Source organism: Episyrphus balteatus, chromosome 1 (assembly GCF_945859705.1).
Source record: "Episyrphus balteatus chromosome 1, idEpiBalt1.1, whole genome shotgun sequence".
Lineage (NCBI taxonomy): Eukaryota > Metazoa > Arthropoda > Insecta > Diptera > Syrphidae > Episyrphus > Episyrphus balteatus.
This window is the reverse complement of record NC_079134.1, coordinates 145,605,530-145,630,969: the sequence shown is the minus strand read 5'-3', so window position 1 is coordinate 145,630,969 and position 25,440 is coordinate 145,605,530. Positions and strand designations below refer to the sequence as shown.

The window sequence follows — 25,440 nt, the reverse complement described above, 5'->3', positions numbered from 1 at the left end:
ATATAGTTGGCCATGGCCATATACAAGGTGATGATGGAGCGGAGCAACTCCATTTGGACTTTGGTCGTTCGTTAAAGAAATCACCATTACACCTTGTTATGAGCATAAAAGCAGCAATACTTCCTCTAAATATATTTTACTCGCAATTACTTGTAAGGTATATCTACATACAGCCACAACGATGATGTCCGTCCGATTCACACTCTTTACTGGGTTCAAATGAATTGCAGGTACTTATTGTGATTTATAATGGAAGCTGGTCTCCTTATTTTAGACATAACAAAATAATGGCTACCTTCATGTTGCATGTTGTTTGGTTGAAAGTGATATATGAGTAACAATGGATTTAGTAATTTTTTAAAGTAAATTTTTTTGAAAAGTGGGTATTGAAAGTAGTAGAACGATTTAAATTGGAAACGCTCACTTAATTTTGAAGATATTTTTCATTTCTGTCGGCAAACGGAATTTTCGGAACACACTTGAATGAAACCAATTGTTTGGAAACAAGTAAAATTAGGTTAGTGATTATATTCATAGAGTGATAGGAACACAATTTTTATAGACAGAGTAGCCCGTAATAATTAAATGAAAATATAAGAGGTGATTCTTGGCTATATATTCTGAGAAAAAAGAATTTCGGCACACGTTGGGGTCAGGTTCGGGTCACGTTCGGGACACACTCGGGACACGTTGTTTGGGACACGTTCGGGACACATTCGAATTTTGAGTTCTTTGGCCAATGTTTATAAAATGATCAATTTTGATTCGCCGTTTTATTTCGCTTTATTTTAAAATTCTGTAAATCTGCAAACATTTTTGTGTTTCGCTGATTTTCTTTCAAACTTTATCTTAAGTGGCATAAAATTTGAAAATTCAATTATAACCGTTATTATTTTTTAAATCTGTTTCCTTTTATTTGTATACTTCGTTTTCAAGTACAAATTTAAAATTATTTTTTTTTATTAATTTTATTAATAAATAGACAAAATAATAGCAAAATTGGTTTCTAAACAAAACAAAAATTTTATTATTTCTATGAATTATACGAATGCATTTCGAATAATTGTTTAATATTTTCAATTGTGAGATCTATTGATTTCTTGGTTTTATCTTCGGAAAGGGTTTTATAAATATTTTCCTCGATTGTATTTTGTACAATAAAACGATGAACAAAAGTTGGTCTGAAAAAAAAAAATATTTTTATTATGTTATTTTATTAGAAAAAAATTTAAACAATTGATTTACTTTGTCTGTCCAATTCGATGAACCCTGCCAATAGCTTGAAGTTCTTCACCAACATTTAAAATTGGTTCAACTAAAAAGACATGAGTTGCTTCAGTTAAATTCAGACCTTGTGCTCGATTATGCAGCAGCATTAATAAACAAGTGATCTCAAGTTTTTCATTCTAAACGACAAAACAAAAATTTGTTATTCTTGGTCTTAAAAAATAGGAATAACCATTTATTACCTTAAACTGCTCCACACATTGTGGGGATTTGTTTATTCTAAAATTAATATCATTTTCATTTAAAGCTTCTCCGATGGCTTTCAATATCGGTGCCCATTGAGAAAACATTATTATTTTAACGTTTTCATCCTCTGACTTAAGCTTGATAACTTCTAGAATAATTTTTTGAATTTTCGATGAGAAATCTCCTTTAATTTCGAATCCTTCTTTATTGATTGTCTTTCGAGTAACATAATAAATGCTAAAAGATGTAAGTTAATTTTTATTAATGTGTTATACTGCTTAGTTGGGTTATTATTTTTACTTTTCATATTTTTGTTGATTTCTGCATATTGAACACGTTAGTTTGGCAAATTTATTTCGTTGCTTTATTGTTTTAAAACAATAGAAACATAAATGATGACCACATTCAAGAACAACATACTATAAGGAAAGTAAAAGATTTATGTTTGAATTGAAGGGATTTAATATGTTCAACCAAAAAATTTACCTTAAATTGTCCTTCAGAACGACATATAGGACACGCACCAGGATCTGTATTTCCTTCTAAATGTTGAATGTATTTCAGACGAGCATTTTTTAATACAAATTCTTTTTGTGCTACATCAAAGTTGATTTTAGATTCTTCAAGAACGCCTTCGATCTGTTTGGACAAAATATAATTTTTAATAATGGTATATTTTCTTTTAGGAAAAGTTGAACAGGTGAAACGGGAATAGCACTTGCATTGCATAATTGCATGTTGAGGTTGAGAACTAAACGATTGGGATCAATTCGGCAAGACCCAGAAAGGTCAATGTATAGTAGGGTGTGTCACTTTTGTATGGCCGAAAAAAAGTACCCTAAATTTGCAAAGTAATAGTGGTCAAAAGTTGTATTAGGGTAGACCCTAATACAACTTTTGACCACACTAAGCGATTGGGATCAATTCGGCAAGACCCAGAAAGGTCAATGTATAGTAGGGTGTCACTTTTGTATGGCCGAAAAAAAGTACCCTAATTTTGCAAAGTAATAGTGGTCAAAAGTTGTATTAGGGTCTATGGTTTAATATAATGTAAACAAGTCGGTTGAAGTTTCTAAGAAAAAAACGATTTTATATGAAAAAATGATTTTTTTTCCTTCGGTTATTTTTTCGCAGCTTCTTTACTAAGTGTTCAGTTTCAACAAATATAAGCTTAAAAGTTTTTTCTTTGAATTAACTTTCACGAGAAAGCCTAAAAATATTTAATATATTATCCAAACGGCCTAGTTAAAAAAAATGAAAATTGTGAACGCAGAAATTAATTTAAGCAATGCAACTTTTAAAAGCTATTACACTTGAAAATTTCATAGTTTAGCATTTTGACACACCCTAATGTATAGTAACAGACCGATACAAACATTTTTGAAAAAAAAAATTATTAGCAGCATAGCGAGAAAATTTAGGATAAATGGTTTACAAATTGGGGGAACAGCTAGGTGGGTGTCAAAAAAGATCTAGAATTTTAACTCAAATCCTTTTTTATAACCTCAAAAAAGTGAGAAAAATGCCAAGTACGATTTTTTGGTTTGAACTTACTTTTTTTTATGTTTTTTACAAATTTTTTCAGAAAATTGTTATTTTTTTAAACGCACGACTGGGTCGCACGTACTTGCTCTTACAATTCATATTGCTAAAAGTTTTAAGACTTATTTATACAAATTCGGTAAATTTATATGAAAATAAAAATAAATAAAAAAAAAAATATAAAATTCGTTCTTCAAATGAAAAAAAAAAAACAACTCTTTAAATGAAATGGAGCTCCAAAAAAAATTTGCAGTTTAATTTCTTTTATAAAGATGCATTTTTACCGAAAAGGAGGAGGCTTTCAATTCGTCTGTATTTTTTTTTTTTTTGTTTTATGTTTACATCATAACATTGGGTTGAGTAAACCAATTTTGATAATACGGTTTTTATTGAGAAAGCTGGTGCCTGCAGTGTGGTCCCATTTCAATTTCATTCAGTTCTACAGATGGGAGGTACCGTTAATAAAGATTTTTGAAAAAAAAAAGCTTTTTTTATGAAAAGATAAATCTTGCCTTAGGACTAATACTTAAATTTTTTAATCAAAATCGTATGAACCGTTTTTGATAAAATTAAACTTTTTCAAAGTTGGTATACGACAGGTACCGTTATTTTTAGTCCAAAAAATTAATTCCAAAAACCCCTCTGTACAGGATCCAAAAACTGCTACATACCAAGTTTAAAGTAGAATGTTCCATTCGTTTGGGCTGTAGCTCCTTATACAGAGTACAGACCGACAGATATCCTGACAGAATGATAGACAGACGGACTTTCGAGACCCACTTTTTTCACATTCTCTATCATCGTAATATCATTGAAAATTGTTATCTCAACTTTTTTTTTACGAATGCATAACTTGATACATATGTACAAACATACATATCGTCGGTGAAACCAGAAAAGTGTGTAACTCCATTTTAGCAAATTTTATAGGAGAGCAAAAAAACAAAATCGTTTTGAAAGCATTTGTATGAGTTTTCATTTTCTAATTTGCTAATAAAATAAAAACTATGAACATTAAGGGGATTCTGAGTTCAAGGAACGGTAGATATTAGGTTTGTCTAACAGATGGCATTCAAACCTAATTTTCAGAAAATTTGGAGTTACACACTTTTCTGGTTTCACCGACGATATGTATAGTATAGTACCTACATATTATATCGCAAGTAAAAATAGCCTATTTTTCAATCAAAAAAGGAATTAAAAAAAATTAGATTTTTAAAAAGTTTTGGATGCCGTGTTTTAGATTAAAACCTTTTATTTAAGACACTTGTACACTTTTACTTGCGAAAATATTCGAAACAAAATTTAAAAACCATGTTTAAAGATCGATTTTTTCGTTAATGACAGTAATATTGGGCAGCAAGATTTTGTACTTGTTTGAATTGTTTAAAATTATTTGGTTTTCAAATTAGATTAATTGTAAGATTCTGGATTTTGAAAAAGCCATTATTCAAAAATATAAGTGTTGCTGTAGTTTTTAAATCATTTACTATTTCAAGCCATATATTAAATAATTGCCCTCCCGCCTAAACGGTGCGATATAGAAAACCTTAATAGAAAAAATGGCTGTATTGAACCTCTCTACAAATAACCATTATCAATTTTTGGTGTCAAAATGTTCGTACTCTCCCCTGAATGATTTTTGAAAAAAATCCAAGAATAATTTAGAAATGAAATTTACTTTAACAAACCTCATAATCGTAAATACTATAATTAGTTTTCTCCTCGTCCGGATCAGCAAGTGATATTCGCATTTTACACATGTCCATTTCATCATACGCCTTTACGGAATATTCAATCTCAATCCAAAGTTTAACGAGTTCCTGCAACAAAAAAACTCATTTTACATACACATCTCAAAAATAATTTGCTCCATTTTAACATACCTTGTATTCTATCTTCATCAAAGCAATAGCTTCAAGTTGTAATTCACATTCTCGAACTAACTCTTTCATATCGACATTTGACTTAACAGCCGAAAAAATAGCTAAAAAAAATTATGTATCTTTTTCGTTAAAAAAATGTTTTTGATTCGTTCTTATTTTATCTTTAAGACCTTTCATCGCAGTTTCCTGCATTGCTGGATTCCATGTTCCTTCAGCGTTACTTGTTTTCTCATCTAGCGTCTTGTCAAATATCAAACACTCCAAAGTTTGTAATTGTTTTTCTGCCTCACACAACTGACAAAGTTTCTTCTTTTCCTTTTTATTCTCATCGGGTTTTTTGGCAGTTCCGACCTACAACAAAGAAAAGTTTTCAAAATAACATATGTATATACTTTTCTAATGTTTCTTTTCTAACCTTTCGAAAATTACTTAAATGACAATCGTAAACACTATGAATAAATGCATTCATCATTCGCCATTGTGCTATTGGAACATCATTTCTAGGTCGAACATTCTGAATGAAAAAATCAAATCTACCAAATGTAGTTTCAAGTTCTCTTCGAGCTTTTAAAATCTTTTTGTACCAAGTCTCAAGTACCATTAGAACAGAATTGAGCATTCGAAATCTTAAAAAAGAATCAATTTTAAGTAAAAATCAATTTAGACCAGAATATATGTATACCTTTCATATAGACTACTACTATGTAACAAAAACACTTCGTCATTTATTTTATTGAGAAGCTGTTCATCTCTATTTGCATCTTCAAATGCTTGTAAAACACCTTCCCATACTTCAGAAAACTCGCCTGACATATCTTCATGGCATTTAGTTAATGCATTGGAAGCAGAAATGTATCCTTTTTCGGCTGATAGAAGTGTTGCCGCATATGGTTCTAAATACTTCCATTCTAGTTTATTGCATTGAATTTCATATTCGTTGATTATGGGACTGTCTGTTGAACTGATAGTACGATATGCTTGAATTGCATTGTAGAGAGCATGGATTTGAAGTAAACTATCAACGCTGTAAAATTTGGTTTAAACGAATAAATTAAAAAGCGGAAAAAAAATAGGTGAAAAATAGAAAAAAGAATTAATTCATACCTTATAGTCCCATTGTACTTTTTAGACAGATCCATAACACGTTCGTAGTAAGTAATTGCATCTTTGTAGTTTTTTTGGAGAAAATACAATGCGGCCATTCCTTTAAAAATAGTCGGTATTCATTATTATCTCCGAATTTAAATAGTTAATTTGACTGTGTATTTTTATAAGTTTTTTCTAAAACAATTCTCGAAAATTCGTAATGAAATTAGTCACTCCAAGGAAGCTTTAATGTTTAAGTTATTATCAGTTATTATCATGGGTTTTAGGCCAAGATCTGTTCGCAAAATTTAGAAAAACTAGTCAACCCGCTGTTGAACTTAAAGCGGAGTATGAAACAGTGAACAATTTAGGCTCTAATCTGTTCACTATGAACAACTATTTTAAGTGCCATAACCGACTTGGCAATAAAATTGAATTGTGTATTTCTAAAAGTTCTTCGCTCGTGAACATGGCCATGAAAATATTGTTTTTATTGATAATTTTGTGAGCCGACACCCCATGAAAGAGCAAGGCTTAGTGACTAAAAACAAGAAAGTAAGAATGGTAGGGGCCTACAATTTACCGAAATGTTCGAAGGCCTAACCGGATATGCACTTTTTCATGACAATAATCCTCGAGGAAGCTTTGTTAATTCTTCGCAAGAAGAGTCAGTACCGCTGAAACAATTTTTTTAAGAGGTGGAGGAAAGAATTTGAATCCAGATCTTTGGTGTAATAATCTATAGCACTAACCATTGCACCAAAGCGTACTGCTGGTTTACAGGTCGGTCATTGTTTTAAGGGTGCGTTCAAAGTGAAAGTCCAAATTATTAGATCCCAATTGGAAAACCGTTTATATGAGCAAATCCGCAATGGGTTTCAAGATAAGTAGGTGATTGTCATCAAACTTATTTTAACTACATTTTAAGATGTTTTTGAACATTTTTGAACTTCAAATGTATTACAAGAGTGAACGGGTTCGTTTTCAAAACCCGGTATTTTAAAATTTTGTCAACCCAAAATTCTAAAAAATCCATAAGTCTCCATTTCAAAACTCTGAACTAGAAAAGATTATTGAGAGTAACTTTTCAAAAGAGCATAAAACCACCTTTTATCATTTCTCAAAAAATTGAAACAAATAAGAGCAAAATTGTTATTTTTCATACGCTTTTCAATGAAAAGTTTTCACTTTTTACCGGTTTTCTGAGCTCGATTGGTGGAATCAATGTGCTGTTTTAATTTAAATTTAGCTGGTTAATATTAGGGTTAGAATGTGGAGAATATAACTGCATACTTAGTTTTTAAAAATTAAAAAGTGATTTTATCCTTTTCAAAAATGTCACACTTCAATATTATAAGCCTTAAGATGATGAAGGCGAAGTTTAAAGGTACATTTTTATTTTGACGCTAGATGGCGCTCACAAGGGTTAAATTTTGTTCTCATTTGAAATAGGTATATTTTGACTTATTAGGGTAATTTTTTTAGATATTTGTTTGATGAGGTTCTTTTCTACATTAAACACCGTTTTCAAAAATTTATAAACCATCTTTTTAGGGCCAGAGGTTTAGTTAAGACATGCATGTTTTTTTTTTGGTTCTATTAAAACAAGCATATTAAAAAGCATGAAAAAGAAACCCAAAAAAACATGCATGTCCTGACTCTGGTCCTAGAAAGATGGTTTATAACTTTTTGAAAACTGTGTTTAATGTAGACAAGAACTTCATCAAACTTTTTTCATTTAAAGCTATATCGAAAAAAATGACCTCATAAGTCAAAATATACCCATTTCAAATGAGACAATCATCTTGGGGCGCCATCTAGCGTCAAAATAAAAATCTACAAAATATACTATCAATATCCTGATCGTTTCTCTTTTAAGGTGGCAAAATCTTTTTTAGAACCCATTCAGTTCTTTAACATCACATTGCCATCGAAAGATAGAGGTTTTTCAAAGCCAATTGTATGTGATTAATAAAGTGACTCATTTACCAAATTTTGCATTATACAAATTATTTGAAGTGATCATACCATTATAAATTGATGCCATCGATCGCAATTGTGATTTACATTCAAGTTCATTAGTTGTCTTCATGTGTTCCAACAATTCATGTGGCTGAAGAAATTTCTTCACAACATTATTTTCCGATTTCGAACATAGCACCGGAATGGAACAATCCTGACGAAGTTTCAACATTGGTTGTAATATCTAACAAAAATAAATAAAAATCAAAAATTATTATTTTTATACTTAAACTCTTGTCATTTCTTACCATTTTCAAATCTCTATTCGTTACACCTTGCAAATCTGCAAATCCTTTAATTTTATCATAAAACGCACTCAAACAATCAGCATGTTCATCCGAATAGAATAGCTTTTCTACATCATTCAATTCAACAAAATGCAATACCTCTGATTGAGGTGGTATTCTCAGTTCGTCAACAACGTCCATTTTACTAGTTCTCCACATAACTTTTTGTAGCATCTTTATCATATTCTCGCTATAACCACGATTGAATTGACCTGTTAAGATTTTCCATGATGCACTGGCTTCTTGAAAGCCAATAAAGTCTAGTAAAGTTATAAGATCGTCTAGGGAAGTTTGAATAGGAGTACCCGTTACTGCCCAACGATGGATTGCTATGGAAAAAGAACCGAAGTATTTTCAAAAACAATTTAAAAAATTTTCAGTATTATTTACCTGGCAATTGTTTAACAGTCTTCGAAGCATTTGATGTCGTCGATTCCATCTGTGCTTCATCCAAACACACCCTCCACCAATCAACTAAGACCAATGGAGAATTAACTCTCATTCTTCGTCTTTCCTTTCTAAAACTCATCTGTATCTCATTCGATGCAGTAAAATGAATCTCTTGCCGAAGGATAGTATAATCAGTTAAAACAACATCATAACTAGCAAGTTCTTTAGGGCTGATTTTATGCTTTGAAACACCTTCATAAAGAAGAACTTTCAAAGGTGGATCAGTGTGTTTGTTAATTTCAGAAAGCCATTGCAACTTGATTGTGCTAGGAGAGACAATAACAGTTGCAGCAGTTTGAACAATAGTTCCTTCCTGCTCCCAGCACTTGGGGCAGATATATTCATCGTCTTGGTCGGAAAGTGGAAAGTCAATATAAGAACGAACACATTTTTGGTGTTGATAAAGGCAACATTTGGAGCATGCTATAATGCCTTTCATTTGAGTTGACAAACAAACACATAACAACTTTTTGTCTTTACTCTTTTCTAAACGTGGTTTCTTTTTTTCCGGTTCTTTAATTTGTTCTGTTTTTAAGACTCTCTGATTTAATAGAATCAGGGATATTATTTCTACTGTCTTCCCCAAGCCCATTTCTTCAGCTAAAATACCACCCGATGGAATGTCAATGTTTTGTGGTAATTCATCGTCAATGTCAAGATTCAATAAGTTCACATAGCATTCAGGACCTTCTCTTGAGGTCAACTTTTTATAAAAATGATTCAAGGTCGCCGGCTCTTGCTCTCGACGGAGTAGCCATTCGACTGATTTGAGTTGGTATATCCTCAACTCAGGCTGTAGCCGGTCGATTTTTGATAATCGACTGTCAGCGAGCTTTGAATCATCTGCAAGATGAGCAGATTTTAACTGACTATAAAGTTTAGCTGTGACATCATTTATCATAGTCGTTTTTTCGTTTTGTGTACTTTCACCTTCAACAGGCGCAACACAAAAAAACGATTGAAAATCTGGAAAGCATAAAGAAAGTATGTTCTCGCGAGAATTTCTATTTCGACCAGGATGTCGAGTACCATCACGAAATATTGTCAAGTACTCTGAATCGTTTTCTTTTAAAGCTACTATACAAAAATCACGATGTTTGGAAACATCTGAAAAATAAGAGGCATTTTGTATTGAAAGTGAGAATGTGTTTTTCTTGACTTTTAAGCTTACCTGGAATACAATTTGAATACCAATTATTAATAGGTTCATATAATTTATCATTATGAGTAAGTGTAAATGAATTGTCGTCGTCGGTTTCTTGATTTGTTTTCAAAATACCAATTTTGCATAAACATTTTACGGACATTGTTCAAGAAACGCGATATAAACAAAAAATAAAATATTATTTGAGTGTGAGTGAAAGGGAACTGTTTGATTTGAATATTTTTTGTTTGTTGACTTTTCGGGATGTGTTGAGAGAGAAGGTTATTTATTAAGACGATGTTCATATTTACAGATTTTTAGTTTTTTTTTTTTTATCATTTTTTCTGAAATCTAGATCTGCGGATAAAAAAAAAAAACTATCGTTTATATTTTTTAAAATTTTTAATTTTAAGCCTGGTACACAGTTCGAGATAAATTTTAGCTCCCATACAAATTATCGAAAAATTTTAGCCGAGCATGGATCCCATACAAATTATCGATAACTTGTATGGGAATTTTATCTTTATAGAATAGCTGCGTTCCTTTGGAAATATTTATCTACTGCTTAGTACTTAAAGCTGCTTTGAACTACTTTTTCAGTATAGCAAAAGTAGTTCAAAGTAGTTTTAAGTACTAAGCAGTAGATAAATATTTCCAAAGGAACGCAGCTATTAAATGCTTAAGCCTGGTACGCTGCTCGCGCTAAAATTTAGCTGAGATAAAATTCCCATACAAGTTATCGATAACTTGTAAGGGATCCATTTTATCTCGGCTAAAAATTTTCGATAATTTGTATGGGAGCTAAAATTTAGCGCGAGCAGCGTACCAGGCTTTAATAGAATAAAAAATGCAAAGTCAGCTATTACACCCAAGTAACAATTTTACTTGCATAAGGTCCATTTTCTTCGATTCGGCAAGCTATAGTTTGTATAAGTTTAGTTTAAGGCTTACTTACGCAAATCATCCATTTTGGAAACAAATGAGGTCTCCTCAAGGCCATCTAGAAGTGTTTAGAAGAAGCCTTGTAAATATAAGTTAAAGAAGACCTTCATAAGACCTGTTTGAACCGTTTTAAAGAAGCCTTCTATTTTCAAGTGACAGAAGGCTTTCATAAGACCTGTCCCAAGAGGTTCTTGGAAGTATGCAATGTTTTCATCTCTCAAGTATGCAATGTTTTTCACCAATAAGTATGCAAAGCTTTTATCCTGCAGATATGCAATGTTTGTAACACTTTAGAAAAAAACACTGCATTTTTATGTGAGGTTTCAATTAGCTCCCTTTTTGCCACTCATCTTTAATATTCGAGTATGGTCTACTGGTAAGGTGCTGGCTTGGTATGCAGAGGTACGTGGGATCGATTCCTGGCGGGGCCATTTGTGAAATAAAAAAAAAATGTGTTCTTTTTCAATTAAAATAAAATTCTTCCAATTTCAGAACGACAGGAAAAGCATTGACATGGCCAACAAAGAAGAAAAAACAAAGTAGAAAAAAATTAAAAGAAAAAAAAATCAATAAAATCTTTTTTTTTATTCATAAATTCAACATCTTATAACAACCTCCATAAGGCCTTATTATAACATCCAATGCAAATGATAGTTTCCTTAGCGAAGCTATAGTTTCCCTAAAATGTTTCATTGTTTTGTAAAAAGGCCTGCATAAGGTCGTTTTACGCTGTTCGTCACAAGCTATTAGCTTGTAGATTGCCTGTGGAGGAAGGTCTTGGGGAAATTCGGTAATGTGCGCCAAAATGATTTGCATAAGACTTGTCCTTCTTCTTAAACAAGTCAAAAAATAGCTTGCATTGACCCTTATGAAAGCTAAATTGTTACTTGGGCATGAAGCCTCAAGAGGCTTGACTCTTTTTTCGAATTTTCTTTTGATAATCATTCTGTGAGGCGCGTACTATTACACGATGCCTCTTGAGTCAAGGACTCAAATTTGACATTTCTCTTTTGATTTAAGTATTGTTGTTGTTGTATTCCACCAAGAAGCAAAAAGAAATGAAAGGGAATGTTGAAAAAAGAAAGAGTGGAAAAAGAAACGTCAAAAAAGAGTCTCAGAATTTTGGCCCACGACTCTCCCGGTCGGACAATTTTTTGTTTTATCTTCTTTCTCTTTTGCACTCATTAGTTTTGAAAAGAGGCGCCCCTCTTGAGGCTTCATGTAATAGCTGACAAATGAACGATGATTCTATTTAGAGCTAGTAAGATTCAGTTGAATAAATATTTAAACCGAGTTTGGCGATTTTTATTTTCTGAAATCGAAGAAGAAATTAATTTAATAGCCTTTTCCCACCAACTCCAAAACGCGGTTTTCGTCATAAAAATTTGGAAAACTTGAAATGCGTTCCCACCGAAAATTTTCTGGTTTTCATTTGAAGTTTTAATTATTTTAATACTGCAGCACCTCATTGTTCTCCAAATTAATGACAAAACCAACGACGATGGACGGCAAAACAGACTACCTACAATTTTTCTTTGCATGAAAAAAAAATGCCAACGGCAACACATTTTTGGTGTGGGGACTCCCATAAAACGCTATGTAGTTATATCCTAAATTAACGAGAGCCAACGGAATGTCAAAATTCAGGTGTGGATTTTTTTTTCTAAAAAAAGGCTTTTAGTGCAGTTTTTTTTATCATCGGTCGTCGTTGGTGTGGGACAGCCTTAAAAACAAAAATTAGGTGTTCTATAAAATTTGGCCTCTACTGTGAATTTTTTAGAACTGTCATCGTTGTCACTCCGCCATATTTGTATTTTGTTGCAACAAATCATCTGTTTTCTGTTCACTCATCTTTCTTGTTGTTATTTTGCAAGTTTTATAAAAAAAAAAAATTAAAAATAAGGTAAAATTTATAAATTATAAAATCCAAATAATTTAATTTAAAACTAAAGATAATTTCCTTTAGATAAAAACCAATGGCTACCAACGAATCATTTGGTTGGGATCTTTTGTTTAAAACAATCGAACCACAAGTTAATAAAAATGCCGACATTCTAATTGCATTAACGCATTTTGTTTTAATTAAATCGAAATTTCGATGTTTGGGAGTTGGTGATGATGTGAGTAAAAGTATTGAAATTATTTTAAAATCACAAAGTAAACATTTATAACAATATTTTTAACAGAAAACCTTATCTGAAGATGAAGAAAGTTCAGAGCTATTGCCACAAGGTTGGAATGATTCGGAAGACAAGTATTCGCTAAGATACGTCCTCGATAAGAAACTCTTTATACTTTTGGCAACGAAATCTGAAAACATTTTCATTATCAACTTTCTGGTAAGCTATTTTTTTTTCATCTCTATTAGGACGTTTCAAACAAAAAAAATGTTTAATGGACCGATGAAAGTTCTTTTGTACTTTGTTCCAGATAGACAGAGGCTTACCAACGTGCTTTTTTTGCGAATTTCATTAACCAGTACTTTCCTTGCTGAATAAGTCCCAAAATTGTGTTCCCTAAGTCTCCTTGGGATCGTTGCTTTCTTTTACAGAATTCTTTCTTAGAGATTTTATTTTCAGCTCCACGATTAAAATGTTCAATCTGGGACTTAAAGTGAACTGCGCCTTGTCTTTTTTTTTGTGTAATTTTTAGTTTTGTACACATTCATGTTAAATTCTACTCAGTCCTCGTATTCTTTTGTCTGTTTATTAGTTAGTTCATAATACGACGCAAACAAATCAGTTTTCCATTGATTTCTCTAACAGTCAACGGGAATTTTCACTTGTATAGGTCGTTTCAAATCAAAAGTCCCATGGAAAATTGAGCAAAAATAAAAAAAACTCATTCGCTTACTGGAAGGAAGCATTTATGAGGCAGCTGAACTTTTTCTAAAATTACGATAAAATAATGAAGAACAATTCTTGATATCCCTATTTTAATTAATTGATCCGTCTGTGAGATTCACTGGGTTAGCCTCAGAAAGCGGAGGCAAGTCTCCCGGGCTTGCATCACTCCATATCCGCGGACAATACAAAAAAACATACAATTATTTAATTATTTATCATTTGAAGGCAGTTGGGATAACTTTGCCGAAGATATTGTTATAGGACTAGGTGAAGATGGACCAGAAATGGCCAGTTTATATGATAGCAATTCATAACTTAAAATTCTATTCACATCTTTTCATTTGTATAATTGGGCAGTAAATATCTTATTTTTATTTTTCAATTATTTTGGAGTCGTCACCATAGAAATCATTAATAAACAAACTCAGATTTTTCGTTTGCTTATTTTTTTCTCTAGCATTTCTTTCATTCAAACAAGCATGATTTGTTGTTATTTTTGAGTTGATTTGCCGCAATGAGCCAATAAAATTGAGTTTTTTGTTTATTTGTTCTCAATTTTATTGGAAGGGAGAAAATAAACTCTGAGTCAGGACTTTAGATTTGAAACGACCTATAACAATAAATACAGGGTGTCCCACAGTCACCGCCCCAAATGAAAACCATGGATTCCTGAGGTCATTTTAAGTCGAAAAACTTAAGAGGTAATTTTCTCGTTTTTGTTCCGTTTTCGAGTTACCACGGTTTTTATGATTTTTTCTTTCTTGTCCTTTAACTGGCCTTATCTTTGCCAAACTACGTTTTATTCGAAAGGTTTTTTTTTTTACAACCAATCAAGAATTTATTACAGTTTTAGTTTGTCTCAAAACTTTTTTTTCTGCGGACAACCGTTTCTCCACAATTTTGCATCAAACACAATTTTCTTCGTTTTTTAAGTTGTTTTTTTACACTTTCATATCATTTAAGTCAAATAAACACGTTAATGAGTATTCATTTTTTGTGCTTTTTATTAAAGCCCAGTTTATTTTCATAAAAAAATAGGTTTTATTTCATAAAAAAGGCTACTGAAAGAAATTTAAAAAAAAATAAACAAACTGAGTGAATTAAAAAAAAAATATTTTTAAATAAGAAATTAATTTAACCCCTTGTAGCCCCATGTGACATTTCTGTAACAAACCGAAAAAGATCGCCCAAAAGCTGTAAAAAACATATTTTTATTCTTTTAAAGCTTCTTACATAATCTTTAAGAATTGCTTTATCGAAATAATGCGCCATATTTCTAATAAATAGCACCAATAGTTTTTAATTGGCAGTTAATTTTGAAAGTTCGGCTTTTTTGGAAAACAAGCAAATTTATGTAAAAACTACGAAACTCAGAAAAAATATTTTTCGTGCATAAACTAACGGGGTTTTATTTTTGGATTTTAGGAATGCGCCTAAAAATAAATATTAGATAGCTTTTTGTTTGAATTTTTGCATTTATATACAAAAATAAATTATTTAAACTTTTTTTTTTACTGCGTAAATTTCGAAATAACTAAGCAAATAATGAATTTATTGATTTTTTAAAATATACGTGTTTTATTATAGCTAAACCCCTTTCGATTTACATTATTAATTTTAAAATTTACGATGTTGGGTTACAAGGGGTTAAATGAATTAAAACTTTTTCTGAGCTTTATCTATTTGTTCTTTTCTTAACCACAATAGCTCAGAAAAAGTTTTTAATTCATTTAAATTATTTTTTTATTAAAAAATTATTTTTTTTTTAATTCACTCAGTTTGTTAAAGGACAAGAGAGAAAAAATCATAAAAACCGTGGTAACTCGAAAACGGGACGAAAACGAGAAAATTACATCTTAAGTTTTTCGACTTAAAATGACCTCAGGAATCCATGGTTTTCATTTGGGGCGGTGACTGTGGGACACCCTGTATAAATTCCAATTTTTTTTATGAATCTGAGCCTAAACATGTTCAACAGTGCGATACATGCATAAAATAAGCAAAACGTATTACTTACCAAAATTGAAAAGCAATATTGGTCAAAATAATTTTGCCATTAAAAAAATAGCACTTCTAATACAAAAAAAAGACTAATTTCACTCATATGACTTACTTTGACCACCATGAGATTCACTATGACATACTTAATAAATAATAATAAATTAAAGTTTAACAGTTAAAAATTATTTCCATCAGATTGAGAATTGTTATCGGTCAAAATAATTATGCCGACGACTGTACTTTTACTCATGTTAATGATAATTTCTCTGTTAGAAGAAATTTTAATCTTTGTAAGTGCGTTTAAAAAATGTTGATATCTCTTTGCTCAGACATTAATTTTTAAGGCTGTTCATTTTTTCCTGCCCATGATAACTTTTTACTTTGAGGCCAATTTTTTTTTTGAGAAATGTGTGGTAAACATATTGATTTATTAATCTATTTTAATAAAAAAAAAAAAAAAATATAAGCAAAAAAGTGATTTACAAGTTTGTTAAAACACTCATACAAACTTGGGAAAACCTGCAACAGTTAAAATTAAAAAAAAATATTTTTTATTCTTTAGTCTTAAAATGTTAGAATAAAAAACTAATTTGTATCATTATAACTTTAATTTCAAGTGCAGTTGCAGCAAATATTTTAATTGATCTACTTGATTTTGTAAGCAAATATATTTTTTAATTGTAAGGAAAATGGTTGAATTAAGAATAAATTTACCTTTGACTTCGAATAACTTCTGACTGAGTTGATGAAATAAAAAAATCACTTCATATCTTTTTGTAGAGCGTTCAATACTCTACGAAAACCTCCATGGCAGTGGAATTCATCCTTCATTAGTTATAAAGATCAGAAGTAAAAAAAAAAATGTCCTGTGTTTTTCTTATAGGAAATAAAAAAGTGCGATGCGGAAGTACTTAGATAATATTAATTTTAAGGGCTCAAATTTTCAGGGACCTATTTCTGGTTCTAAACGAAGCCTGGTTCCGAGAAAATCAAACAAAATTATTTTTTTTTTGAAACGCCCTAGTCTATATCCTTTCTATTTCTTTGTTTCACCTTATTTCACTCTCGGCGAATTTATTTTTTAGGACGTTGAAAGCAAAGATGTTTCCAATCTTGCCCTAGACTCAAATGAACTGGTAAAAGCTCTTAAAGGTTCTTTACAAACAATCATGCCGACTGCATCGGCAGTTATGGATCGTATCAGAAAGGAATTAATAGATCCGGTAATTACAAAACAATTCCTTTTTATGTCCTTCGTGATTCTCAACTGAAAAAAATTCCTTCAGGTCTTTGCGGGTTCAACAAAAGCTGTTACAACCCAAACTGCCCCAGAGCCCAGACGCGATAGAAGAGATGATGATTATGATCCGTTAAGGATAACAGGACCTCATTATGCACCGGGTTTCCGTGGGCCTATGTAAATTAGTTTTCGTATTATTCACGAGAGTTGATATAAATTTTGTTTGTTTTTTTTTTTTTTTGTTTTAGGGGAAGTGACCCTTTTGGATTTCCACGAGGCGGCATTGGAAGTGGCGACTTGGATCCTCTAGGCCGTGGTGGTGGTGGAAGTTTAGGTGTACTGCCACGACTCGGCCCTCACCGAGGCGGTGCACGATTCGACCCATTCGGACCAGGTCCAGGAGTTCGCCCTAATCCAAATCATGATGAATTTCCACCACCTGGATTTGGTGATTTTATGTATCAATAAGACTCTCTTTTTTGTTTTCTCTGGAGATTTAGGTATAGTATACCATTGGTAATTGGATGATAATTTTATAATGAATAAACATTGAATAGAAGAAATACTCAATACTTTTTTTTTAAATTACCAAACAGGAAAAATATTAGAATTTATGTTGAACCTCTCTAAATGAAGCGAAATGAAGGTAAAAAGAGTAACTTTGGCTCTTAAAAAAAATAGGAAGGTACATAATAAATAAAGCTTTAACATCATAATATACGCAGCAATTATCTTCAAAGGTGCCTTATGAAGACGGTATTGATTTTCTCATATTCGCCACAGTTTATTAATAAAAATGATATCGACGAATTTTTGCTTGCAAAAGCATTAATTTAATTTTATTACAAATTCAAAAAAAATTTTGAAAAAAATTCATTTAAAAAACATTGATTTTTTTTTTGAAAAATTAAATTTTCTAAAACGAATATCGTACTTACTTGAGTTCTAGAGACAAACCTGGAACTTTTTAATGAAATTCCAAAATGCATTACTCAGATTTGACCTACTAAGTTGCATTCTGGAAGTTAGGTTGTAACGTGGTTCAACCCAATTGCCATTTTGCATAATTTGTATGCAATAGGTACAGTGGGTTAGGTGGTCAGGTAATGGGGCATAACAGGGACATTGAATAATTAGAATTTTTGGTTTAAGGTGTGGATTAATTAAATAAATTGCTACAAATGGCATATCATTTTTTTTTCTCAAAAAAATCATTAAATAAAAAAAATTAAATTGCATAATTGTTTATTAGCTAAATTTGATTTAAAATATTGGTTTATTTTGTATGTTTATTTTCATATAAAAATTCTTACAAATTTTATCAACTTCAACTCTAAGAGCAAATTTGTGCTACCCAGTCGTGCATTTTATTTTAGAAGTAGAGATATTATATCTTTTAGTTTAATTGTCTACTACTACTACTCAAGCGATTTTCTTCAAACCGTTAGAGTCCATAGAGGCGAAATTAATAGACGCGATGAAAATGAAAAAACTTACCTTTCTCAAAAACGGCTCTAACGATTACTTACAAATAAACTTTTGTATGTATTTTCAAAAGTAAAAAAAAAAAATTTGAACCATTAACGGTACCTGTTATAAAACCGTTTTCTTCATTCATGAATGATTTCTGAAAGATTCAACCCATTTTTAAAACATTTTATTTTAATTCTATGGTGAATAAAATTTTCTCGGAAATATTTCCCTTGTTTCAAGTAAGGGAACGAAAATGATCATGAAAAGTTTCTTTCAAAATTTATTGGTATCATTTCCAGGGGAATTTAAATATTATTTAATATGATTTTTTCTTCTCGGGAAAAAGATTCCGAGGGAGATTCACGATCACAAAAAAATAGTGCTCTAAATCTCCTATAACTCAAATTTTTAACACAATAGGCTTGAAGGTCACAAACAGTTCAATTCCCCTTAAAATAATTTAGATCATAGAAGCTGTTCACAAATCATAATAAATCCTTAAAACCACCAAGTGACATCCATTTTTTCAAATTTAAAGAAGAAATAGAAAAAAATCTATTTTAAAAAATAAAAATCATTTATTTTCAAAAACTTATCAAATCTAGGTCAAACTAAAAAAAAAAAGAAATCAATTATTCTACTTCATTTTCTTTTGCTTAAGTAGATGATCTCTGAGTGCCTTTTGTTTGTCCTTGAAACTCTTCTTGACCTTACCTCGAGCTTTATGCCTCATCATAATAAAGTTCTTTCCCTTGCGTTTCTCACGATTCGTAGTCGAACAATTCTCATTCTTGCGACCATCTTTATAACCGAATCTTTCACGATCCTTTCTTCCTTCTTTAACTGTTTCCAAACGGGAATCCTTATCGTGTTTTCGTTTCTTGTAAATCATTTCAATATTATCGAGTTTAACAAATTCAGCCTTGTCTTTTTCTAGTGGCCGTTTGCGACTGTTTGTAACAGCTTTCTTAATATTGGCCATGTCAATACGTTTGAAATCTTCATCGGTGAAAATTCTTGTTAATGCAAGTTCTTGAGCAGCTTCTTTTTCATTGAGTAGTTTGACTTCCTTGGGGAGTTTTTGTTTCTTTTCTTTTGGTTCTTTTTTGGTGGCGGATTTTTTGGGAACATTGGATTTCTTTGAAGTTGTGGTTTCTTCTTCTTCTTCGTTTTCACTTTCCTCATCAGACTCTTCTTCATCTTCTCCAGAATCGTCTTCTTCTTCTTCATCATCGTCATCATCATCCTCCTCTTCGTCACTTTCATCTTCCTCATCGTCATCATCTCCATCCGACACCGGTCCACCTTCGCTGTCCGAAACATCCACCCATTGACCATCATTCGAATCAGAATCATCATCGGAATCACCTAAATCGATTGTCTTCGATTTCTTCAACAACACTTCTGCTCCAGGAACACTCTCATGGGCATGAACTTCTCCGTATTCCTTAATCTTTCGTTCTGCCTGTGCTTCCGTTTGTCTACCACGATCCTTCTTATGCAACATTGCTGGCAACTGTTCTCGGTACAACATAATGAGTGACCTTGCAGCCATCATCACTGATTTCTCCTTGTAGGCCTTGTACATGGCCAAATCTCGTAGCAGCTCTTCTCCCATCGCCAGGGGACACCTGCTACATATCTCACGAGTAGCATTCAATCCAATGGCCATTACATCACTGGAATTCCTCTCTGTGATGAAATTATTTGCAATTGTCTTGAGAACTGGCTCCAAGACATCACCTGGCACCAGTTCGTGTGAAGCCTGAGCAGCAAATTGAAGGATTCTTGTAACTTGCCGTTGATGTGGCTGAATGAATCTCGTGATATATGGATAGAAACTGAAAAGGAATAGATCGTGGATTCCAATGAGACGTGATATCACATCAAGATGCATCAATTTCACTTCGAAACGTTCATTTCCAGATTGCAATTGTTTGAACAGTCCCTCGGCTAATCCTTGTGGATTGTGAATATAATGAATGCCAGAAAAGTTGAACGGTTCAGCATTCTTCTTTTTCTTTGATGCTTTTACCACCTGTTTCTTGACTGCCTCCAACTGCTTCTTACGTTTTTTGGTCTTTTTGTTGACACGATTCGACATCAGGGCACTTTTCAAATCAACTTCGTCCTCACTTCCAGATTCATCGGGGTCTTTGTCTTCCTCGTCATGTCCAAGGAAGAATTTCAGTGAGGCAACTTGAACCTGGAGAAGAATTTATTATAATTATTATTGTTTCTTTATTTTTCTAAAACTGCATTGAAAAGATTTTAGGGCTTTTAGATAAGCTTAAACAAAATAACTGTTATCACACGGACTCAGAAAAAATTCATTCATTCATTCATTGCATTTAATGCGTAACATTTAGGACATATGAAGCGTTCAGTATAATAATGGGTCAAGCCCATTTGAAATTTGTGCACTATTTTGAACTTTGAGAAGCTTTTTTCAGGAACTAAAGGGACTTTTGAAATAAATAAATATACAGATCAATGACTCTATTCTCCAGAACTTCTTACTTCATTATTAATGGCTATAACTAATAAAAGAGGCCCTGAGGAACACCTGAAATTGCAAAGATGGGTTTGGACATGGTACATCTAAAAACAACGTTATATATTCGGTTCTCTAAGTATGATTTTAACCATTTAATAAATGATGTTGGGAAACTTAGCGCTTTTAACTCTTTGAATGCCAATTAATATTTTTATTTTGGCTTTCAGAGGACTAAGCTTTGTAGCATTTATTGTCGAACGAATCGTGAACTCCAGGGGAATTTTGTTTCACTCGGAATATTTTTTTCCTTCGGGATTTTTTGATGGATCGTGACTCCTTCGGAAATTTTTTACAGGAAAAAAAAATCCTATGAATTTGACAGCTAAATTGGAAAATGTTCGTGGTTATTTTCATTCCCAGGGAAATTTTTACTCACGGTAGCCCCCATTATTTGGTGGGTGATATTATCAAAAGCTTTACTGAAGTCGATTGTAATAACGTGTCATAGACGATACTTTCAAAGAGTTTAGGAATAGAATAGAGCTTAGATATCGGACGATATTTAGAAATTCCGCTTTTACAGCCTTTTTTATAGTTTGGAAAAATGTAAATAGGCAAAAAAGCAAAGTCGTCGGCATACAGCAGTACTTTGACCTAAATATCTTCATGATTTTCAACATCGTTAATGTGTAGTGAAAACATTAATGGAATTAAAACGCAACCTTGGGGAAGCCCTGTTTCCCATTTGAAAGTTTTACATGTGTTAAGATATCACCGTCATGTACAGCTGCAGTTATACTGTCTAGAAGTTTGTCATAAACTTTGCTGCCAGTCCGATAGCTCTAAATTTATACAACAAAGCTCTTGATTATTAATTGGCTCGAAAGCTGCCTTAAGATCAACAAAGAATGTGTATAAACATACCCTATTGTTTTTAAGACGAAAATTTGATCTGTTGGGCAATTCCATGGTAACTCATGTTACATTCACAAAAAAATTTAATACATAATTGGATTTTTTGCTTTCAATTTTAATATAAATTGATACGAAAATAATGTCCATTAATGTAGCATAACTATTACTTTCATAATTGAATCGTTTATTTTCAAAACATGATAAGTCCACTTTTTTTCAAAATTCTTTTTTTTAACTGAATATGTTCTTGGGGGATAAACACACCTGCCTTCAAAATATGAAGCATCTACTCAGTCTATATTCGATTTTACAGCTAAGCGAAAAAATGTTGTATTGTCAAAACATGATAAAAGTCCCGGACTTATCATCTTTTGAAAATAAACAACAACTTTTTTATGAGTAATTGACTACACATAAAGAAGTTGACTACTGACTCAAAATCGTAAGTTGAAAGCGTCTTTCAAGTAAAATAACTATTCGAAACATTATATTCTATTCCCAAATGCAAGTGTTTGATAGACTGGGGCTTTGAAAAAAATTGTATATTAATTTTAAAACTAATTTCAAATTCGTTTATTTTCAAAGTGTGATAAGTCTAAAATCGTTTTTGTTTTTTATCTTTTGAACTATCGGTCCAAAAAGTAAATACCAAACGATATTCTGTAGCTAGGTAAAAGTTCTACTAAATATATTTTTTATACATTTTGCTACACTTAACAAAAGAAAATAGAACGTTTTTTTCTTCTCCTAAAAAATTTGAAATCATGGACTTATCATGTTTTGAAAATAATTGATTCAATATGGTAAAACATTTTTCTTTATTTTTAGCATATGCTAAGAAAAAATAAAAGTCTGTTGGTAACTCACATTACAATAATCGGAAACAAGTTTTAAGAGTTCGACAGTACAAAGTTTTTCTGTGAAATTGAGAATCTTAATTTGTTTTTAATGAATATTCCATAGGTAAAAAATTACAAGCTTTTAAAATTAGTGACAAAACCAAACATTTGTTCAATAATTCGAGGAAAGTTTTTTAAATATTTAGGTAACTCGTTACATAATTTTGGTAACTCATGTTACCTGCGATTTGTGGTTGTAAAAGTAAAGAATAGATGCATTTTCACTAAAGTAATTTTAAAAACGAATATTCGGCTTCAACGAGGTATCCGTCGGAGCGGAAATTTGTCCGATTTGAAATGATTCGGACAGTTTTTAACTGTCGGAAGCACAGCCTGAAGCAAGATTTGTATCAAATCGGAGAATTTTCCGCTCCGACGACGGATACCTCGCTAGGGCCGATTGTGTAACGAAGCTTTTATAAATGTTAATTTATCTTAGCAAACATGAGGGGATATTGTCATCGTCACTATAAGATTCATCTTGTTTTTTGTGGGCTTGTTTTTCCATCACATTCATGTGAAATTCTTTTGTAGTTGGAAAGCTTATGCTTTAAAAATGCTTTTAGATTATTTATACTCCCTGCATTTAATTTCTAGCCATAAAGGAATATAATAAAGAATCTTTTCTTGCATAAAGAGTTGCCGTTTGCAAATAGTAATTTGCTATTGGAAAAAGTAAAAGTCTGCATAATTTGTTCAAAATTCGTGTCTACTACTACTGAAAGCAAATTATAATATTGTTTTGTTCTGACCAAGTAACGAGTCTCTTAGAAAGTATTTGTGTAAAAACTTTTCTAAGTTAAGTACAGATATACCCTTTTATTTTTAGGTAGATCGTGATTGCGATTACCTTTTTTAAAGATTGAGATTTTTTAAAAAATATGAAGGAGGATTTATAATTAACTAAAAAGTATTCTTTTCGACTACAAACCTTTGTGATCTTTGAAAAGCATCCAACTGTTGCAATGACGTTGACTGTTTTGGGATCGTTCCAAACGTTTTTCTTATACAACTCGATCATAATGTCCACAGACATTTTGGCGGCTCTGGGATTGGTGTCTTTCAACATTGAATACATGAAGTTTTGAAGGGTCTGTAAGAAGAGGTCTGTTAGCTCCAAAAGAACCTATTAATACGAGAAAGGATTCCTTACCGAATTTAACTTCATGTCCTTGTGTTTGGCATTCATGTTCTTAATATCAGTGATGATGTGATTCTGAAGGAATGTCCTCAGATTCTTGTCGGGACAACGAAGCAATTGAAAGAAGAGTTCGAGTAAATCCAATGCTGGGATAAGATTTTTATTCCTCAGCAGAATCAAAGCTTTGACAAAGCAATTACGCATTTGTGGGTCTAAAGTTGTGGCATGATTTTTCAACAAATCGACCAAATGTTGAGGAAATTGGAGGCACACATCGGGATAGCATTGTGCGACCTTTGAAAAAAGGAATACATCAAATATTTACAAATTTTAAAAACTAATAAAGAATGTTTTTACCTGCGCAATAAACATAACCAATTCATCAAGACTTTTATTTTCATTGCTAGGATTTAATTCGAAAACTTCCAAACTACTCAAGAAATGACGATATTGCTGAGAGAATTCTTCCTTGTACGATTCTGGATCACGTTTTATTAGATTCTGCAACTGTGGCAGATTATCTGGCAGCTGATTATTGTGGCGTACCATTTTTGCGAATTATCGCAATGTTTTTTGGGTTTTAAATATGAAAACAAAAAAATGTTTTCCAAGTCGCACTATTTTTGATTTTCACAACTTGTTTTTTTGAGGGTTAAAAAATAGCATGAAGCACGTTGAGGTTGGGTGACAGTTTGCTTCCAGTGGAAAACTGGAATTTTGTGTTTGTATTTTTTTTTTTGTTTGTGGGTATGTTTGATTATATTTTTAAAGATCGACACTGAACTGTTTGTAATGAATTTTTTTTAGAGATTCAATTTATTTTTTGATCTAAATCTGTCAAAAAAAAAACAATTTTTGATCTGTTCAACTACAATTGAGTAGTCGCAACAACAGTTTTTTGACAGATTTAGATCAAAAACTAAATTGATTTTTTTACCAAACGAAAACACCATTAGAAATTCTTTGGCGCCGGGTACAAAGGGGTTAAGTCATAAATGATAGTTTGCCAGAAAATGCGATTGAAGCTGAAACGGTGAATTTTTGAGCATTGATCGTCTTATTTTATTTTTATAGAAAGGAGTATCTCTAAATTTATGTTTTTGATACAAAATAAAAGAGAAAGAAGAGCTTATTCTTATTTCATCAAAATCGGAAAAGTGCAATTTTATGACTTAACCCCTTTGTACCCGGCGGCAAAGAATTGTTGATTTCTTTTTAAGCCTAGTACGCAGATCAGGAAAAATTTTATTTCTCATACAAATTTTTTCTCGGGACAAATTTTGTCTTGAATATTTTTCCAAGCAGTACGCAGTTCACGCGCAAAATTTAAATATTTGGAGCCGCTTTAAAGAAAAAGTCTCCACTTAATTTTGCGCGGACAAATAATATTCGAAGCATTATTCAGTCAAATTGAAAAAAATTCAAACAAAATTAAGGTGGACTCTTTAATAAAATACTTGAAAAGTGAAAACGAAGCAAATACAACTCGGAATCAAATCAAAAACAAAAAAAAAATTATTTTAATTTGAAAGAAAAAAAAAAAAACTTGATGAAATTACTTAGGGTAAACTGCCCTATTGTTGCCACTTATGTGAT

At 31.7% G+C, this 25,440-nt stretch overlaps 3 protein-coding genes across 4 annotated transcripts in view; 1 reads left to right on the top strand and 2 right to left on the bottom strand.

Annotated features, from left to right (window-relative positions):
• The window catches only part of LOC129907356 (proteasome inhibitor PI31 subunit), a 313,952-nt gene extending 296,468 nt beyond the window's left edge, over positions 1 to 17,484 (top strand). The window contains exons 1-6 of one of the 2 annotated variants that reach the window (XM_055983515.1): positions 12,706 to 12,735; positions 12,799 to 12,952; positions 13,019 to 13,171; positions 16,765 to 16,902; positions 16,966 to 17,096; positions 17,168 to 17,484. In XM_055983515.1, coding sequence (XP_055839490.1) covers positions 12,809 to 12,952; positions 13,019 to 13,171; positions 16,765 to 16,902; positions 16,966 to 17,096; positions 17,168 to 17,387 — 786 coding nt within the window. In that variant the 5' untranslated portion in view covers positions 12,706 to 12,735; positions 12,799 to 12,808 and the 3' untranslated portion in view covers positions 17,388 to 17,484. Of the gene's footprint in view, positions 1 to 12,705; positions 12,736 to 12,797; positions 12,953 to 13,018; positions 13,172 to 16,764; positions 16,903 to 16,965; positions 17,097 to 17,167 lie in introns of those variants that run through there. The other variant, XM_055983514.1, reaches the window with a different exon arrangement.
• Positions 902 to 10,103, bottom strand: LOC129907329 (E3 ubiquitin-protein ligase SHPRH). The gene is made up of 15 exons (XM_055983472.1): positions 9,918 to 10,103; positions 8,687 to 9,853; positions 8,258 to 8,625; positions 8,016 to 8,193; positions 6,006 to 6,105; positions 5,584 to 5,925; positions 5,317 to 5,527; positions 5,072 to 5,252; positions 4,902 to 5,002; positions 4,707 to 4,838; positions 1,960 to 2,112; positions 1,774 to 1,892; positions 1,470 to 1,710; positions 1,246 to 1,406; positions 902 to 1,181 (listed from the first exon to the last, which is right to left on the bottom strand). Exons 1-15 carry the CDS (start codon positions 10,051 to 10,053, stop codon positions 1,034 to 1,036), a joined length of 3,738 nt encoding a protein of 1,245 aa, XP_055839447.1. The 5' UTR covers positions 10,054 to 10,103; the 3' UTR covers positions 902 to 1,033.
• Positions 17,485 to 18,948: 1,464 nt separating the features above from the next.
• On the bottom strand, positions 18,949 to 24,544 carry LOC129907337 (protein SDA1 homolog). The gene is made up of 4 exons (XM_055983486.1): positions 24,202 to 24,544; positions 23,857 to 24,138; positions 23,635 to 23,796; positions 18,949 to 20,598 (listed from the first exon to the last, which is right to left on the bottom strand). The coding sequence occupies exons 1-4, from the start codon at positions 24,391 to 24,393 to the stop codon at positions 19,030 to 19,032; spliced, it is 2,205 nt and encodes a 734-aa protein (XP_055839461.1). The 5' UTR covers positions 24,394 to 24,544; the 3' UTR covers positions 18,949 to 19,029.
• Positions 24,545 to 25,440: the final 896 nt, after the last annotated feature.